This window comes from Staurois parvus, unplaced genomic scaffold (assembly GCF_062004578.1).
Source record: "Staurois parvus isolate SC_StPar_1 unplaced genomic scaffold, SC_StPar_1.0 ptg000282l, whole genome shotgun sequence".
Classification (NCBI taxonomy): domain Eukaryota; kingdom Metazoa; phylum Chordata; class Amphibia; order Anura; family Ranidae; genus Staurois; species Staurois parvus.
This window is the reverse complement of record NW_028318078.1, coordinates 12,935,080-12,955,368: the sequence shown is the minus strand read 5'-3', so window position 1 is coordinate 12,955,368 and position 20,289 is coordinate 12,935,080. Positions and strand designations below refer to the sequence as shown.

The 20,289-nt window shown below is 42.8% G+C and overlaps 1 protein-coding gene across 1 annotated transcript in view; it reads right to left on the bottom strand.

Moving 5' to 3' along the window:
- The window catches only part of CACNG2 (calcium voltage-gated channel auxiliary subunit gamma 2), a 197,620-nt gene that overhangs the window by 7,885 nt on the left and 169,446 nt on the right, over positions 1 to 20,289 (bottom strand). The window contains exon 3 of the mRNA XM_089681952.1: positions 4,912 to 5,052. Coding sequence (XP_089538078.1) covers positions 4,912 to 5,052 — 141 coding nt within the window. The remainder of the gene's footprint in view (positions 1 to 4,911; positions 5,053 to 20,289) is intronic.

Below are 20,289 nucleotides of genomic sequence, written 5' to 3'. Positions count from 1 at the left end.
GCTTCTACAAACATTTGTGAAAGAATGGGTTGCTCTCAGGAGCTCAGTGAATTCAAGCATGGTATCGTGATAGGTTGCCACCTGTGCAATAAGTCCACCGCGAAATTTCCTTGCTACTAAATATTCCACAGTCAACTGTTAGTGGTATTATAACAAAGTGGAAGCAACTGGGAACAGCAACTCAGCCACAAAGTAGGGTCAGTGCATGCTGAAACACACAGTGCACAGAAGTCGCCAACTGTCTGCAGAGTCAAACTTTCATGTGGCCTTCAGATTAGCACAACAACAGTGCATAGATAGCTTCATGGAATTGGTTTCCATGGCTGTGCAGCTGCATCCAAGCCTTACATCACCAAGTGTAATGCAAAGTGTCAGATGCAGTGGTGTAAAGCATGCCGCCATTGGACTCTAGAGCAGTAAAGACATGCTCTCTGGTGTGATGAATTACGCTTCTCTGTCTGCCAATCTGATGGCAGTCTCTGGGTTTGGCAGTTGCCAGGAGAACGGTACTTGCCTGACTGCATTGTGCCAAGTGTAAAGCTTGGTGGAGGGGAGATTATGGTGTGGGGTTGTTTTTCAGGGGTTGCGCTTGGCCCCTTAGTTCCAGTAAAGGAAACTCTTAAGGTGCCAGTATACCAAGACATTTTGGACAATTTCATGCTCCCAACTTTGGGGGAACAATTTAAGGGATACCCCCTTCCTATTCCAACATGACTGTGCACTAGTGCACAAAGCGAGGTCCATAACATGGCTGAGTGAGTTTGAGGTGAAGGAACTTGACTGGCCTGCATAGAGTCCTGACCTAAACCCGATAGAACACCTTTGGATGAATTAGAGCTGAGATTGCGAGCCAGGCCTAATCACCCGACATCAGTGACCGACATCAGTGCCTGACCTCACAAATGCGCTTCTGGAAGTATGGTCAAACACTCCCATAGACACACTCCTAAACCTTGTGGACAGCCGTCCCAGAAGAGTTGAAGCTGTTATAACTGCAAAGGGTGGGCTAACTCAATATTGAACCCTATGGACGAAGACTGGGATTCCATTAAAGTTCATGTGCGTGTAAAGGCAAGCGTCCCAATACTTTTGGCAATATAGTGTATGTGTGAACCTCAAGATTGGCTGAACAGAATGACAAATCCTTTTGCAGCTAAGACAGTAAATATATATGTATTTCAATTTGTATTTAGCTGTTTACTTGGAGTAATGCTTTAACTGGTATCTTCTTCTCTATCTTCTTTTTTCAAGAAGACCTGTTTGTTCAGTTACCTCTATTCTGCATCAACCACAGCTCCTCAGTATAAAAAGGAAAGCACTTGATGAAAGAAGGTGAAGCTTTTGATTTGAGCACATTCATTACATTTTATCCAATATTTCAGATGTTATGGCAGCATAGCTTTTCAAGCAGTGGGACTGACACAAATGAAGAATTGTGCAGCACTAAGTCAAAAACCCTAAGTGAAGGTGTTGTCCTGCAACTTGTAATATTCGTTCAGAAATGCCATTGCCTTAATCTGCCTTTGGATGGTGTCAGATAAGATAAGATACTGCTACATACATGAAGATATATAATAAATAGACAGATTCTTTTAAACCTAGAGTGAGACACTTGCTGGCAAGATTGTAGACGGGGTATATGTGTCACTGAGACTTCTCACATGTACATGGTGAGGGACTCTAGGGTTTGTGCCTATTATGGAGGAAACAAAATTTGTTGTTTTCTCAGACAATAAAGGATACATTCACCTTAAAAAGCAGTTTTTTATGCAGCTAAAATATGTGCATTTTTTTTTCTTAGGACCCTAGAAAGCATTGCACCCATGATCAGCAGATCGCGGGTGCAATGTCAGGCTCCTGCAGACTGTCAGTGTAGCAGTCTGCCTGTACCTCCAATATGGGCAGGCAGTTACTTCAGTCCAGGAAGAATCAATGAACTACAAGGATGCTTACCAGCGCCCTCATAGTTCAGTAAAGACTGCAAGCTGTCAGCTGCAAAGGCTGTCGGTACTTGTAGTCTTTTCATTCACAGGACTGTGCGAAGGAATGAGGCGCCAGTGTGGGGAAAGAAAATCCTTGGCCCGCTGTTATGTGGAGGGGGGGAGAGGCTGTAGGAGCGGGAACATGTTACATGTTCCACCTTGAAAGCAGGTGGGACATGTAACATGTTCTTGAACTTATCCCGTAATGGGTCCTGTACTGGGTCCCGGAGGCTTTGTAAAGCTTTGGGTGAGATAAAGCCCCCCAGTCTTAGGTCCATGTTTTACCTGTTAGCAAGACCTTACTAAATAGTCAGCCGTCCCCAGTCCTTTTTATATATGAGCTGACTAAAGCTGACCATACACTGCTAGATCTTCATACTGACATTTGTATGAAAAACCTCATCGGTACATTTGATAAGAGACTTTATGAATGTCCTTCAAAATTGCTGTTTTGCTGTTTGCTTTTAAGGTTTGCTTCTGGAACTGATGGAATTCACCGCACACAGAATTTTAAAAGAATTTCCATCCCGCTTCATCATTTTGTCATCACTACAGTCAAAAATGATTGTCAATTCAACTCTATTAGCTAGGGAAAAACACAAGTTCTGAAAACTAAATTTTTCAAAAGAAATTTCTACTGGTGTAAGGCCAGCTTTAGGCTCAAGGGCTCTTTCTCTCTCTGCTGGGACAACATGCTGCTGGATGAAATGCTGACTATTGACAAAATGCTAAAAGGTACATGTGCTCTTTGTTTTGGGGAACCTATTAGAGGACAATTTGTTTATTGGAAACTGGCAGAAGTTTAGCAGATATTTTTTGTTTTATGCTATGGACTTGCTGTACAAAGCTCTCCTGCATTAAGCTGTTTATTTATTGCTTTGCTAAATAAAAGTGCTAGAAAAACCTTGTTGAACTGTTCCTAAGATGTCCCTGTCCTGTGTTTGGTTACCGTTGCCACTACCACTTGAACTTGTATCCTTTACATTGGAAATAAATAACATTCAGAAACATATATTTTTATCTAATAAATATTTTTACATATCCCTGAATCACTAAAATGTATTTTATCAATCTAAAGAAAGATTGGGGGAACTGAATTTATTCTCTATTGAGAAGAGGAGATTAAGGGGGGATATGATCAACATGTATAATAAACACATCAGTGGTCCATATAGTGAACTCGGTGTAGACCTATTCACCCTGAGGTCATCACAGAGGACAAGGGGGCACTCTTTACGTCTGGAGGAAAAGAAATGTAATCTCCAAACATGGAAAGTTTTCTTCACAGTAAGAGCTATGAAAATGTGGAATAGACTCCCTCGAAAGTTGGTTCTGGGCAGCTCAGTGGATTGCTTTAAAAAAGGCCTGGATTCTTTCTTGGATACACAGAATATAACTGGTTACTAACATTGATAGGTAAAGCTGATTGCCTCTCAGGGGATCAAAAAGGAATTTTTTTCCCTGAAGGAGCAAATTGGATAATGCTTTGCTGTTTTTTTGTCTTCTTCTGGATCAACAGTGAGTGTAGGATTATAACTTTTTTTTTTTGGGTTGAACTGGATGGACTTTTGTCTTTTTTCAGCCAGACTAACTATGTAACTAAAGTCAGCCACGTTATAAAAAAGTTTAGTATGAAGCTTTCTTTAGCTGAGGAAAAAGCTACTTCTGCTGTTTTTCAGGTCCCTGCTGCAGCAATACACAATGGGGGAGGGGGGGGGGGGATTCAATAAAGGTGCTGCATTACTTTTCTGGTTTTAATCCCACTTGTTAATGTATTGCGCCAAGTTCATGAAGCATTTGTGACATTCTTGGGACTGACAGCGACTTGTATACCAAATTCAGATAGTTCTAAAATGCGCCACTTTTACATTGTGTTGCATGGAATGTGCCAAATGTAAAAGTGGACCTAATTAGGACCAACTCTCTTTGGGCCTACAGAGAGAAAAACTGGCTTATACAGATTTTGCGAATGTGTCTCACATTCATTCTAAAAGTGGCGCAGCATGAGCCAAATTCAAGTACAAGTTCTAGACAAGTACATAAATTTGGCACATTCTTCACCCCTTTTAGAACACATGAGAGACACTTTTGCAAGATCTGCCTGGCCCAGTCTTTAAAAATTCCAGGAAAAGTTTCTTACTACAGACAGTGTATGTATACAAGGGGTTACATTTTCATTATGGAGGGTTAGCGTGAGGGTAGGGCTACAGAATGGGTTAATGTGAGTGTTGGGCTTACTGGGAAGGTTAGTGTGAAGGGTGGCGTTACAGAGACGTTTAAGCTGGCCATACACTGAGTATGAACTTTCTGATTTTCAGTTTGATGGTGGCCCTATCTACACTCTCCTGCTCTACATCCTATGAATGAAAAATCAAAGAAGTTGCACAGAAAATTGTTAGCCAAACAGTGACTGCCTTTAGTTAGGTACAACAGCCACAGTGGGAAACTGGTCCAGATTCTGTGGTTACAAAGAGGGGAAAATGAGGGATAGGGTTATAGGTTAGTATTAGAAATGGGGTTGTAAAGAAGGTAATTGTGGGTGTTGGCGTTACAGGGAGGGCTATTATGAGGGTTGGGGTTACAGGGAGGCTTAGCTTTAGGGTTGTGGTTACATTATGGGTTAGCACCTTAGTTAGAGTTACAGAGAGTATTATTGTGAGGGGATCCTACGGTAGGGTACCGTACAAGGAACACCCAGATAAAAACTACCAGTGCTGAGCTTCTGGCATAGAAGCCCATTGTATATATCATGTGCATGAATTTTGGACTAAAGGGGTCTCACTAAATTTTCGATGAAATCATAAAACTCCTTTAAATTACAATTTTGCATCGTAGGACCACTTTAGACCACTTTTTGCTCAAATAGTATCAACAGTACAGTATCAAAACAGAAAATTACTAATTGTGTACGAATAATGATGTATGTTACCTGCAGACACAAAGAAAATTCCAGCACTTAATATGATATTGTGTCGGGTTTTGTAGAACTCGCTGGCAGCAATGCAAAGCCCTCCCATGAAGAGCAGAATTACACTGAGGATAGGGAATATACTGGAAGCCCTCACAGCCCCTGTAAAAAGAAAGTGTAAAAGTAGTGGACATCGTATATATTTATGTTCAGACTTTAAAACTTCTCACAATATTGGGTGGTTATGGCATCAAAAATATACAATTGCTTATGATTTTTTTCCTGGGGTAGACTAAAAGTACATAACAGAGCCAGAAGCATTTTTGTATACTGCATTGTACTGATTTGCTCTGTTCAACACCAAATGACTAAACATGCATTTAACCGAGAACCAGCAGACTCGAGTCCTGCTCTTCTGATCACTTACCAGCGTCTGGCCTCTTGTTGTAGACTACGTTGTGGCAACTCTCATGTTGCTATGCATTCTCTCAATATATCTGCTCAATGTGCGTTGTGTTGCGTGCTATTCATTGAGGTCAGAAATGCCCACCTACACATTTCTCTTGTGACAATTTTCCTTTACAAAAGGCACTAAAATGCTATACCCAATGAACCCTGCTGGCATTTTTTTAATTGATTTCTAAACAAAATATGTCATTTTTCCAGCAGGATATAGAGATTTTTCTCAGGATGTAGACACATATGATTGTCTTCAAGATGGCTCTGTCATGAGCAAAGTATGGGGTTGCTATTGCGGGCCTCTTTCTAGAAATTTTAGATGTCTAAATTTCGATTTTTCAGCCAGACCCAAAATGAGCATGTTGTAAATGAGTTTAAGGAATGTGTCAGAATTACTTATTTTTATGCTTGTTCTGGCTCAGCAAAAAGGTCAAAGCATCAGAATATTATCCAGGTGAAAAAGCAGAGGTCAATAATGACTATTCCATTGATCTCCCAAAACAAATTTCCTTTAATATTTAGCATTTTCAGTTTTTTTCTTCAATATTATATTCTTAGAATAGTCTGTGTTCTTCATACATTTTTTACATGTGTGCATGGGCTGAAAACCATACAGCTATGTCCAGATCCATAACCCCCCCCCCCCCCCAAAAAAAAAATAGATACAAAAATTGCATTTTCTCACTCCCACACGCAAGAGTCCTTAATGAACAATAAACGTAAAAGAAAAGGCAGTTTATTTAAGCAGCCACTATTAAAACCAATATTTGAATGTTTCAGAAGTGCAGTAGAACTGAAGAAACGTTCTGTCTATTTGGCAGGTAGTTTCCTGTGCACAGCTTACTCTGTCATATAAGTAAGTACAATAAAAATGCTGTGGCTAACAGTTACTGATAACTTAGAGAAATAGGTTAGCATATTTAAAAAGGGTCTTAAATGTGTATGGTTCATTTTCCCTTGCATCTGTGTCTCCTGCCTCTGACTCCATTTGGGAGGAAACACTGTGAAAAGGAGAAAAAAAAGATACTGGTGTTTTAGGGAGGAGAATGGGGTGGCTTGAAGAGAACCTGTCACAAACTAAGAATGACCATAAATATTATATATATATATATATATATAACATATACATAATGTACATTATGGGAAGAGATGACCTCTGGTGTTTTCTTCATTTCTCATGATGTGTGGTTCATGCTCAGAGAGGAGCTCTGACATATTCAGATGCTCTTCCGAACCCACATGGCCAAGCCCTTCAGGAAGCTATCACCTGTAATGGAGCAATCATCTGAAGCAGGGGGATTCCTGCGCATATACATGCAGCATGCGTTTGCGAGGAAAGGAATACCTTAGCCATAGTTGGTTGGCCCATTACGAGTGACAGCATCCTGGCAGGCTCAGCCACATGAATTCAGGAAAGCATCCGATCACACCGGAGCTCATATCTAACTATGAACCACAAATCGGTTGAGAATGAGGCACAGTGCACACCTCAATCTCTCAAAGCTTACATACTGTATCTGTTGTAATGATTTTACATGGACGACCTAAAAACAGCACGATTTTTGACCAGATAATAGCTTGCGTCTTTCAACTTGCTAAAAATCAATGTTTTCTTTTAATCATGTTCAACGTAGCTAAAGCATATCTAAACTCAGAATCAAAAATTAATATGTTGTAGCTTACCAGTCCTTAGATGCGAAGGCTGCATTTGTTTCCTTTTTTATACAGTATTTTCACCTGGTAATCCTGCCAGAAATACAATTTCTCTCCTAGAATGACAACACTTGCTCACTTTATTGTACCTATGGAGCAGCAGTATCAGCCTAGGCTGCTCTCCTATGGACTATAAACACCTCATCTCATCTCCATATCGGAAGAATGTGTTCTGTAGTTCACAAGACGTTACAAGGACACTGGCATTCTGGGAAGGTCAACAGGTAATTTTTGTGTACTTGCAGAAAATGTACTTAGCCTGAAAAAGAAAACTAACACAGTCAAGCCACCAGATCTAAGGACTGGTAAGCTACAGTATATTCAGTTTTTGTTTTTGGGTTTAGATATCCTTTACCTTCAATTCAAAGCTGACCTCAAGGCAAGTTTGAAAACACATTTTATTTCATTTATGTAAAAATGAAAACAATGATTGAATTATTTCCTTCTGTTATCCTCTGTATATTAATATTCCGGATGGGAGACAGAGGGTCATTCTGAGCCAGTTGGAACTCGCATGCTTTTATCAGAACTGTCTGAACATGTTTACAGGATGATAAAATACATGGATTACCTAATCAATGTCCTGCTCCTCCTTCATTGTTCAATCACAGTATGTGGTGGGTCCTGGATCAACCAACTTTGCTTAAAATGTTACTAAAGCTAAAAATTCCTTTTTTTTACCTTAATGAATTCCTTGCATTAAGGTAAAAAAAAAATTCTATTTCTCTATGCCCAACCGCCCCCCTCCCCCTTTCCCTGTGTGAAGGGTAAGAAAGGGGAGAATAGAAGCAGCGCCGTGCATGGATTCATCTCTTCTCCCCTCTTTTCCTCTTCACACAGCACTCGAGCAGCAGCGAGTAGGAAGTAGGGGTGGGGCTAAGTCCTGCTGTGTACGTTTATGGAGCTCGGCTCCATAGACACACATCTCTGGAGTGTGCAGACACTGTGGGGTTTATTTACTAAACCTGGTTGACTCAGAATCTTGGGCACCTGTGCATGGTAGCCAATCAGCTTCTAACCTTAGCATGTTCAGTTAAGCTTCAGCAATAAAACCTGGAAGCTGATTGGTTTTTATGCAGAAGTGGACAAGATTCTGAGTCAACCAGGTTTAGTAAATAAACCCCTGTGTGCCTCCATAGCAATCAGCTTGCTATAGGGACACACAAAGAAGAGAAACAGCCAAGATGTCTGGTATGGGACCTGAGAAGAGGAGGATCAGGGCTGCTCTGTGCAATACCACTGCACAGGGCAGGTTAGTATAACATGTTTGTTATTTTATTAAAAACATTTTTTTTTTACTTTAGTATCACTTTAAAGCAACCCTGTCCTTTGCCAGTGTCTACAGAAAGTTAAGAACTGTTGAACTGTAGTTTGTAAAGAACAGAACCAGCAATCAAAAACGTTGCTCTTGTCTGTTTGTAGAAGACAAGTTATTCCCTGATTGAATGCCACCATCTTGCCTTTTGCACAAAGAATTAGTCTGTAAGTCATAGGCATAGTGACGGTGTTGTCTTGCTCTGTGTACATAAATGGCCAGGGAAGGCATTAGAGGACATGAGGGCTTTCCTGTTGACTTTTGTCTAAGTCAGAATTTGAAAGTCAGTAACATTACTGTTCAACATACTTAGGGCCCTTTCACACCAGTTGCGTCTCTTCTGATCAGCAGGGGATTTGTGAAACTTTCCACTGTCTGTGCCCCCCCCCCCCCGAACATTTACCTGACACCGCTCTCGATCAACGCTGTCCCTGCTGGCAGCCTCCTCTGCTCTCTTGCTGCATTCACAGACTTTACTGAGGCCGGTGGCAGCCATTGGCGAGTGCCCCCCAGCAAGAGGCTTAGAAGTGCCAGGACAGGAGAAAGGTAGAAACACCTACAAAATTACTACATTTCAGAATGCATACACTTAAAGGTGTTTGCTAACAGGCATGCTGAGTTTTTGAGGATTTCATTGTTTGCCACAAGTTTTTGGCAACTGAAGAAAGATTTTTTTTTTTAAATAAAGTTGCCCTAAAAAAAATTACTTCTGCATTGCCACTTTCTACCATCTTTACTGGGCTGTTCTGGAGATCTGGAGGAATGTAAAGATGCCTTACAATGTTTCTACAGCTGGACTTCGGCTGCCAAATTTCTGCTGCAGGGTAAATCCTACTTTGTGTCTCAAACTTTGTAGCCTATTCCAGTGCCTAGGCACTGTAAAGGTGCCACAGAATATTTATACAGCTGTAAATCAGCTGCTATTTTTTCTGAAATCTATTGTTATTGATTTATACATAGAATAAGAATAAAGTGCTATACAGAAAACACTTAGCTGAAGATTTACTAAAATTGGATTACTCAGAGTCCGGTGCAGCCATGCATGGCAGCCAATCATCTTCTAAATTCAGCTTGTTCAGTTAAGCTTTGACAATAAAACCTGGAAGATGATTGGCCTCTATGCAGAGTTGCACCAAATTCTGCATGCTCCAATTTTAGTATATAACCCCTTAGTGTAATCCAGTGCAATTAGGTCACATCAGGACATGCAACCCCATATTCTACAGTTCACAACATTACAGTATATTAAATCAGCGAGATGTCAAGTAACAGTCCTTTCTCATATGGGTCATAGAAACAAAACTACCACTATATACACAAAAGAATTGAAAAAAAATCAGCATTGCAAAGTCATATTCCCGCCACCATGCATCCTGGAATTATGATCCACTCATAATTACCTCATAGGCTGTCAAATGTTTTATGTTTGCTGTAGGGTAAATTCTGCTTTGTGTTTTAAAGTTTGTGGCCATTCCAGTGCCCAGGCACTGTAAAGGTGCCACACGATATTTCCATAGCTGGACCTCAGTCGTCAAATTTCTGCAATTTTTGTTGCAGTGTAAATCCTACTTTGTGTCTCAAAATGTTTAAGCAGCTGAATTTCAGCAGTTACATTTTTAATGTTTACTGCAGGAAAATCCTCTGAATTAATACAGTCTAATGTTTTTTTCAAGATAAAATGTGCCTTGTCTCCCATTCTTGCATGGCAACCCTATCTAAAGTGCTTACATACTGTCCAGCTATTTTACATATTTACAAATATTTGTGGCTATTGTCTCTCAAATAATGTAAAACCTGCCTCGTCTCTGCCTCTTACACTGCAACCTTATGCAGGCCATAGATGGGTCGTTTATCGGCCGAATTTTCGTCCGCACGAAAAACCAGCCGATATTCACGCCATTAGTGGGGCAATTTTTTTCGTGGATCTTCTCGTTTCTTTTTTTATCGGTCATGCTGGAAAATCCACAAAAAATGGCCGTTTTTCAGAGACATTGGTGGCAGCATCGTCAACGACTGATTTTTCATTTATTGGCCGATAAACGGTCTGTCTATGGCCAGCCTTACCAAGATGCTTACATTTTCTCCAGCCACTGTACCATATCAGTGGCTATTGTCTCTTAAATAATAAACTCTCATTTTTATTTCAAGATAAAACTTGTCTTGTTTCTTTCTATGAGTTGCCTAATCAAATGCTCACTGTTCTGATGCTAGCCAGTTTCTATCAAACGTATACCTGAAGTCTATATTTTTAAAATTTTTTAAATTATTGGGGACACAGGGATGGGAGGGAGTTCAGGGAATTGGGTTTGTGTTTTTATGCAGTGTAGTGCTGGGAAAAAAGATGCTCACAAACTATACCATTAATTTGTTGTGCCACTGGCTAAGTTGAGAATTTTAGCTTTATTTTTTTAATAGTAAATCTTCCTGTAGCTTTTATATCTGTTGTGGCTGCTATGTCCATGGGTAAGTTGAAATTAATCCTATTGGGGTGCTGCTCATGTATTTAAACTGAGCTGAGCTAATGTTGTGGTTTTGTGGATTTCAAGCAGGACCCCCCCCCCCATGAATCAATGCAAGACATATTCACTCATCTCTATTGGCAATATACAGTATATGAGATCTCGGTAGTGGTGCATATTGCAAAAGACAGGAACCCCAAGTACATTTCTCCTGCAAAAAAAATCACTAGAATAAGTACAGTTCCTACAATATCATATTAGCTAGGTGTGATTTTCTTGCCTCTATTGCACTACAAAACCCACACAGTATATGTTGCATTAATAATAATGCCTAATAACTCCTAGAAACTAATCAGATTTCCTCTTATATCATTCCAATTCCATTACATTCTGTAAACTCATTTAAAGTTGGCTTGCTTTGGCTATGAATTACCCACCATGCCTCTTCACAACTTGCTATTAAACTACAACTCTATAATTTAACACAAGTTATATACTGTATAAGGGAAACAGATTGAGTTGTGTAATTATTGTTTGTTTTCATGTTTATTTGGTTTTACAGTTGTCATACACTAATTTTGCTTATATCATTAGTCTGACCTGTTGGAGGGCCATGTTTTTTCTACATTTGTCTCTGGTATTTTAGCCTAAATTCTACCTGTAAATACTTTGTATTGTTTGATAAACTGAGCTCAGTCAGTACTAATGCTTCATTTCAAGCCCAAAGGTTACTAGCTTGTAGATAAAGAGTAAATAAACAACACAACACAAAAATAAAGCCCTACAAAACTTTCAGTTTTAACCACTTCAAGTCTGGACTGTTTCACCCCTTCCAGTCCAGGACATTTTTTAGATTTCAGAGCAGTCACACTTTCAATGACAATTACTATATATATAGCTATATGGCATTGTGCCCAAAATAATTTTTAATAATTTTTTTGAGATAGATAGAGCCAGGGGCGGACTGACCATTTGGAAACTGCCCGAGGGCCCGGGGTCAGTAGGGGGCCCCATGAGATGCCCCTGGTACCTTTTTCATAGGCTTTTTTGAGTTTGGGCAAGGACACAGGGGCCCCATGATCCCCTATTGCCTATTTAGGCTAAAATTTATTCTGCTATATTTCTTTGATGAAAAAAACACAGGTGTACATTTTTTAGTCTATGTGAAAGTTACAGAATCTACAAACTATGGTATATATATCTGAAAATTGATCATTCCTTATGTTCTGACTGTCTGTCTCATTTCTTGAGGCCCTAAAATGTAAAGTCACTACAAATATCTCCCAAACAACCCCTTTTTATTTATTTAATTTATTTATTTATCGAGTTTATATAGCGCCAAAGGGTTTGCTCAGCGCTGTACAATAGAGGGGGGGGCAATACATGAAACAGAACAGTAACATCAAACAGCACACAAGGGGTAAGAGGGCCCTACTCTTTCGAGCTTACAATCTAGGAGGGAGAGGGTAGAGGCACAGGAGGAAACGGCTGTGGGGGATGGAGTGGTAGGAGGAGGGAAGGGCAGCGGCTGTTAGGTGAGGGTGGGGTAGGCTTCCCTGAAGAGGTGGGTTTTCAGGGAGCGCCTGAAGGTGAGGAGGGAAGGTGACAGTCTGATGGATTGGGGTAGTGAGTTCCAGAGGATGGGGGAGGACCTGGAGAAGTCTTGCAGTCGTGCGTGAGAGGAGGAGACCAGGGAGCAAGATAGAAGGAGGTCCTGTGAAGAGCGAAGGGTACGGGTAGGGTGGTACCTGGGAATCAGGTCGGTGAGGTAGTTAGGGGCAGTGTTGTGAATGGCCTTATAGGTCAGGGTGAGCAATTTGAATTTAATGCGTTGGGCAATGGGGAGCCAGTGGAGGGAGAGGCAGAGGGGGGTGGCAGAGGTGGAGCGGCTGGTGAGGTGGATGAGTGTGGCAGCTGAGTTCAGGATGGTCTGAAGCGGGGAGAGTTTGCACTGGGGTAAGCCGGTGAGGAGGGAGTTGCAGTAGTCAAGGCGTGAGATATCAGGGAGTGTACGAGTAGTTTAGTGGTGTCTGGGGTAAGGAAGGAGCGTATCTTTGCGATGTTCCGGAGGTGGAGCCTGCATGTGTTTGTAAGTGATCTGATATGAGGTTGAAAGGAAAGGTTTGAGTCCAGAATGACGCCAAGGACCTTGGCTTGCTGGGCGGGATTGATGGTGGTGTTGTTGGTAGTGATGGAAAGGATGGGGGGGGGCACGGGCTGGGGGGAAGACGAGAAGCTCGGTTTTGGAGAGGTTGAGCTTGAGGAAATGGAGCGACATCCAGTCAGAGATGTCGTTTAGGAGGTGAGTGATGCGGGCGGAGAATGTGGGGGTGAGGTGAGGGGTGGATAGGTAGATTTGAGTATCATCAGCGTAGAGGTGGTAATTGAAGCCGTGGGAGTGTATGAGTTTGCCAAGGGAGGAGGTGTAGATGGAGAAGAGAAGGGGTCCAAGGACAGAGCCCTGGGGGACCCCAACAGAGAGGGGGAGGGAAGAGGAGGTGGCATCGTTGTAGGAAACGCTGAAGGAGCGTTGGGATAGATAGGACGAGAACCAAGAGAGAGCGGTGTCTCTGATGCCAAGGGAGAGTAGTTTATTAAGGAGGAGGGGGTGGTCGACTGTGTCAAAGGCCGCGGAGAGGTCTAGGAGGAGGAGGACAGAGTAGTCGCCTTTGGCGGTTAGTAGATCGTTGGTGATTTTGAGGAGGGCAGTTTCGGTGGAGTGTAGGGGACGGAAGCCGGACTGTAGTGGGTCAAGGAGGTTGCTGTCAGTTAGGTGGGCGCTTAGGCGATCGAAGACCAAGCGCTCAAGGAGCTTGGAAGTGAGTGGCAGCAGGGAAATTGGTCTGAGGTTGTTGAGGTCAGTGGGGTCCAGGGAGGGCTTTTTGAGTATGGGGGTGATGTGCGCATGTTTTAGGGGGGAGGGGAAGACGCCAGTAGAGAGGGAGAGATTGAAGATGTGGGTAAGGGAGCGGATGAGGGAAGAGGGGGGTGACCGGAGGAGTTGAGAGGGGATAGGGTCCAGGGGGCAGGTAGTGAGGCGGGCTTCTGAGAAGACTCTGGTGACTTCCTCAGTGGTAGTAGGGCTGAAGGAGTGCAGTGATGGGGGGGTTACGGTAGGCAGGGCCTTGGGTGTGGTGGGGGGCCGTTGCGAGGTCAGAGGAGGGGAGAGATGAGGGGGTGATGGAAAGGGGGAGGCTAGATGGGGAGGTAGATTGCAAGTTGACTATGTCCTTGCAGATTGCGTCAATCTTGTTGTGGAGATGAGTGGCAATCTCGTGGGCGGTAAGTGAGGTACTGAGTGGAGGAGGGGGGGGGGGAGAGCCGGGAGTTGAAGGTGGAGAAGAGTCGGCGAGGGCAGGTGGAGAGGGTGTTGATCAGGTTAACAAAGTAGGCCTGCTTGGCGGCGTGGAGGGAGGAGGTGTAGGTGAGGAAGGCAGATTTGTAGAGGGAGAATGCATGAGGGGACCTGGTTTTGCGCCATAGTCTCTCCAGCGCACGACTGCGACGTTTGAGGCATTTAGTATGGTCGTTCTGCCATGGTTGGAGCGGTCTGGGTTTGATGTTGCGTGTGGTTAGGGGTGCCAGAAAGTCTAGGGTAGCTGATAGTGAGTCGTTGTACGCGGTGGTGGCTAGGTCAGGACATGACAGTGGAAGGATGCTGTCGTGTAAGTGGTCGGCAGCTGAGTGGAGGGGGGCCGGGTGCAGGTTGCGGAGGTTGCGGCTGGTGATGGTTTGGCGCACTGGGGGGGGGGGAGTTAGGGGAAGGGGAGATGGAGAACATGAGGAGGTGGTGGTCGGAGAGAGGGAAGGGGGTGTTAGTGAAGTGGTTAAGGGTACAGAGGTGGGAGAAGACGAGGTCCAGGGTGTTCCCATTGATGTGGGTGGAGGATTGAGTGTATTGTGTGAGCGCGAAGGAGGAGGTTAGGTGGAGGAGTTGGGAGGTAGCTGGGGTGTTGTCGTTGATGGGGATGTTGAAGTCCCCGAGGATGATGGTTGGTAGCTCAGAGGAGAGGAAGAAGGGAAGCCAGGCGGCAAAGTCATCCAGGAAGCGGGCTATGGATCCGGGGGGCCTGTAGATCACTGCGATCACTTACTTTTGGAAAGTAAACCATCTGAGATATTTAGTAAGAGGCATTATGAGTTTTTTGAAGTTGTAATTTTTTTTTACAAACATTTTTTGATAAAGGATGAAAGTACAGTTGCAAGAAAAAGTATGTGAACCCCTTGGGATTACGTGGAGTTTTGCATGAATTGGGCATAAAATGTGCTCTGAACGTCATCTAAGTCACAACAATAGAAGAACACAGTCTGCTGAACATAATACTACACAAACATTAGATGTTGCCATGGTTTAATTGCACATACCATGTAAACATTCACAGTGCAGGGAGGAAAAAGTATGTGAGGCCCTAGCTTAATGACTTCTCCCAGAGCTAATTGGAGCCAGGAGTGAGCCAACCTTGACTCCAATAAGTGTGATGATATTGGATGTGTTGCTGACAGCTGTCCTGCCCTTAAAAAACACACACCTGTTTTGGGTTTACTGGTTTCAAGAAGCACTGTCTGATGTGAACCATGCCTCGCAGAAAAGAGATCTCAGAAGACCTACGATCAAGAATTGTTGACTTGCATGAAGCTGGAAAGGGTTACAAAAGTATCTCCAAAAGCCTTGATGTTCATGTGTCCACGGTAAGACAGACTGTCTACAAATGGAGAAAGTTTAGCACTGTTGCTTCTCTCCCTAGGCGGGGTCGTCCTGTAAAAATGACTGCAAGAGCACAGCGCAGAATGCTGCATGAGGTAAAGAAGAATCCCAGAGTGTCAGCTAAAGACCTACAGAAATCTCTGGCACATGCTAACATTTTTGTTGACACATCTACAATAAGGAAAACATTAAACAACAATGGAGTACATGGGAGGACACCACGGAGGAAGCCATTGCTGTCCAAAAAGAATATTGCAGCACGTTTGAAGTTTGCAAAAAAGCACCTGGATGTTCCACAGCACTACTGGCAAAATATACTGTGGACAGATGAAACCAAGATTGAGTTGTTTGGGAAGAACACACAACACTATGTGTGGAGAAAAAAAGGCACAGCACACCAACATCAAAACCTCATCCCCACTGTAAAACATGGCAGAGGGAGCATCATGGTTTGGGGCTGCTTTGCTGCCTCAGGGCCTGGACGGATTGTTGTCATTGATGGGAAAATGAATTCCAGAGTTTATCAAGACATTTTGCAGGAAAACGTATGACCATCTGTCCGCCAACTGAAGCTCCGCAGAGGATGGGTGATGCAACAGGACCATGACCCAAAGCATACAAGTAATTCAGCAAAACAATGGCTGCAACAGCACAGAATACACCTTCTGGAGTGGCCCAGTCAGAGTCCTGACCTCAACCCGATTGAAATGCTGTGGAATGACCTTAAGAGAGCGATTCACACCAGACATCCCAAGAATATTGCTACACTGAAACAGTTTTGTGAAGAGGAGTGGTCCAAAATTACTCCAGATTGTTGTGCAGGTCTGATCTGCAACTACAGGAAACGTTTGGTTGAGGTTATTGCTGCCAAAGGAGGGTCAACCAGTTATTAGGTCCAAAGGTTCACATACTTTTTCCTCCCTGCACTGTGGATGTTTACATGTTATGTGCAATTAAACCATGGCAACATCTAATGTTTGTGTAGTATTATGTTCAGCAGACTGTGTTCTTCTATTGTTGTGACTTAGATGATGTTCAGAGCACATTTTATGCCCAATTCATGCAAAACTCCACATAATCCCAAGGGGTTCACATACTCTTTCTTGCAACTGTATATAAAAATTGTCATTTTAGCAAGTTAAATCTCACACACAGCATAGACATACTTCAAACTACACCCCAAAACACATTCTGCTACTCTTCTCTAGTATGGTGATACCACATGTGTGAGACTTTTTCACAATCTAACCACATAGACAAGCACAAAACCCAACAGCACCATAAGGCTTTTGAAGAGCATACATTTCCTGACTACCTTTCACATTTGTGGAGGCACCAAGGTACTATAAACACCCACAATATGACCACATTTTTGAGAGAAATAGTGAGTCTCTTGGAAATGTAATTTTTTGCCCACAAGTTTTGAAAATGTGGAAAGAAAAAGAAGAAATATTATTTTACAGATATTTGCCAATTAAGAAGATATTTCTAACATACAGCATAGGTATACTTAGACTTACTTCTCAAAACACATTCTATGATTATGGTAATAACACATACAGTGAAGGAAATAAGTATTTGATCCCCTGCTGATTTTGAATGTTTGCTCACTCACAAAGAAATGATCAGTCTAAAAATCAAATGGTAGGTGTATTGTAACACAGAGAGACAGAATAGCAGCAAAAAAATTGAAAGAAATGCATGTATAACAAAATTATGCACTGATTTGCATGTTCATAAGGGAAATAAGTATTTTATCCCCTATCATTCAGCAAGGTCCCTCTGCTCAAGAAAGCACATGTCCAGGCGTGTGTGATGTTTGCCACTGAACATCTGAATGATGCAGAGGAGGACTGGTAGAAAATGTTGTGGTCAGGTGAGACCAAAATCGAGCTCTTTGGCATCAACTCAACTCACCATGTTTGGAGGAGGAGGAATGCTGCCTATAACCCCAAGAACACCATCCCAACTGTTAAACATGGCGGTGGAAACATTCTGCTTTGGGGTTTTTTTCTGCTAAGGGGATAGTACAACTGCACCGCATCAAAGGGACAATGGACGGGGCAATGTACCATCAAATCTTGGGTGAGAACCTTCTTCCCTCAACCAGGGAATTGAAAATGGGTCGTGGATGGGTGTTCCAGCATGACAATGACCCAAAACACAAGGCCAAGGCAACAAAGGAGCGGCTCAAGAAGAAGCACATTAAGGGCCTGGAGTGGCCTAGCCAGTCTCCAGACCTTAATCTGATTGAAAATCTGTGGAGGGAGCTGAAAGTTGGAGTTGGCAAACGTCAGCCACCAAACCTTAATGACTTAGAGAGGATCTGCCAAGAGGAGTGGGCCAAAATCCCTACTGAGATATGTGCAAACCTGGTGGCCAACTACAGGAAATGTCTGACCTCTGTGATTGCCAACAAGGGATTTGCCACCAAGTACTAATTCATGTTTAGTGAAGGGGATCAAATACTTATTTCCCTCATGAACATGCAAATCAGTGCATAATTTGTTAGACATGCATTTCTTTTGAATTTTTTGTTGCCATTTTGTCTCTCAGTGTTACAATACACCTACCATTCGATTTTTAGACTGATCATTTCTTTGTGAGTGGGCAAACATTCAAAATCAGCAGAGGATCAAATACTTCTTTCCTTCACTGTATGTAAGACTTTTTCACAGCCTAGCCACATAGAGAGGCCCAACATCCAAAGACCATCTTAAAGTGGTTGTAAAGGCTCAAGGTTTTTTACCTTCATGCATTCTATGCATGAAGGTAAAAAACCTATTTGCAGCAGTGCCCCCAGCCCCTTCAATACTTACCTGAACCCCATTGCAAACCTTCGATGTGCCTAACAGCCTCAGCTGTCCTGGGTCTCTGCCACCTCATTGGCTGAGACAGCAAGAAGGAGCCATTGGCTCCTGCTGCTGTCAATCACAGCCAGTTAGCCAATGAGGAGAGAGAGGGGGCCAAGCCCAGAACAGTGGGTGCTCCCATAGCAAGCTGCTTGCTGTGAGGGCACCCGACAGAAAAGAGGAGCCAGGAGAGCCTGCAGGGGCCCCGAGAAGAGGAGGATCCAGGCTGCTCTGTGCAAAACCACTGCACACAGCAGGTAAGTATAGGCATGTGTTATTTTACAAAAAAAAAAAAAATGAACCTTTAATAACGCTTTAAGACTTTCTAGGGGCATACATTACACATCCACTTTCCTGACTACCTTTGGAGGCCCAGGAGCACCAGGACAGCAGAAACACCCTCAAAATGACCACATTTTGAAAAGCAAACACCCCAAAGTATTTTCCAAAAGGCATAGTGAGTATTTTTTCCACAAGTGGAATGTGGAAAGAAAATGAAAATGTATATTTCTCTTTTAACACAAAGTTGTTAATTAATAAGATATTTGTAACACACAGAATGGGTATACTTAAAATTACACCCCAAACACATTTTGCCACTCCTCCTGAGCATGGGGATACCACATGTTTAAGGACCCATTCACACCATAAATTGCACATAACTGCATGTTTTTGACTGCATGTTTACATGCATTTGAAGCACGTTTTGATGTGCATTTGCATGCGGTTTGCACTGCATTTATCATGCAGTTGCAGTGCATTTTTCTATGCGTTTTTGGGCTTGGCTTTCTTCTATTTCCTTTTACTGTAGGTCCCTTTTTCTTCATAGTGTGTAGAGAGAAGCATGTCCTATCATTGTTAAAGGCAGAAGAGGGGTCCATGTGATCACTGCACTCTATTTTGAACACTTCATGACTGAATGGCTATCCTGATAAACACATGCAGTAACCATCTTACCAGTGTTCTCCTTTCTGTCTGTGTCCATTTCTTCATAATCTGGGTAAATTCTTGCTGTAATTTTCTCCCAGATCTGCCCTTTTCTTCTGTTGTCCTTATAATGCTTATGTCTGGTGTCATAGAGCACAGGGTACTCCTGGACCACTGTGATGAGGTGCTCTGCATCTATGGGTGACCTGTACGCCATTATGGCTATACACTGCTCTCCACACACACCACATGCACAGATTCAGGAAGTGGAATGGGGGAGACAGGTTATAATATTTAGTAACATGCGGTGAGGTGCAGTGCATTTGAAGCGTGTTTGTATAGCATCAGCAGCTTGTTCACCTGTATTGCAGTGCAGAAAAATGCACCATGTTCTACTTTTTTTTTTAACTGCACTACACTACTACACTACACTACAATGATGTGAACTATGCCCATAGGATTACATTGATTTTAGACTGTCTATGCAGTTGAAGTGCAGTCCAGAATGCAGTCAACTGCATCCTACTGCGTTGGGTGTGAAAGGGCCCTAAGACCTTTTCAGTGTTTGGACTGATTATGTACCTGACATTGCATCTTGTGTATCATAGAAATCAACCAACACTGCCTCTGTACAAGTGGTCAGGGAGTATAGATTAGTGTGGCTTCACCTATAGCAGGCCTCATTCCAAAAAAGCCAAGCAGGCCTAACCTACTGTTATGTGGCTGCCCCAATAGCACAATGCTATGATCACCTTTTGTTCAGATAGGAAGTACAGCATGCTGAACAAAAGGTGAACAAAAGAGTTCATGTGGTTCCATTTGTGCAGTTGTCCACAGAGAATAGGTGGGACTGGTGTCTCACAGGAATGTAGTCAGTGGGACGTGGTAATAGGTCAGTACTGGAGGCAGGCAGAGACATGGTTAGCAAACACGCAGCAGGCACAAACAGTTGATAAGCAGTCCAGGGTC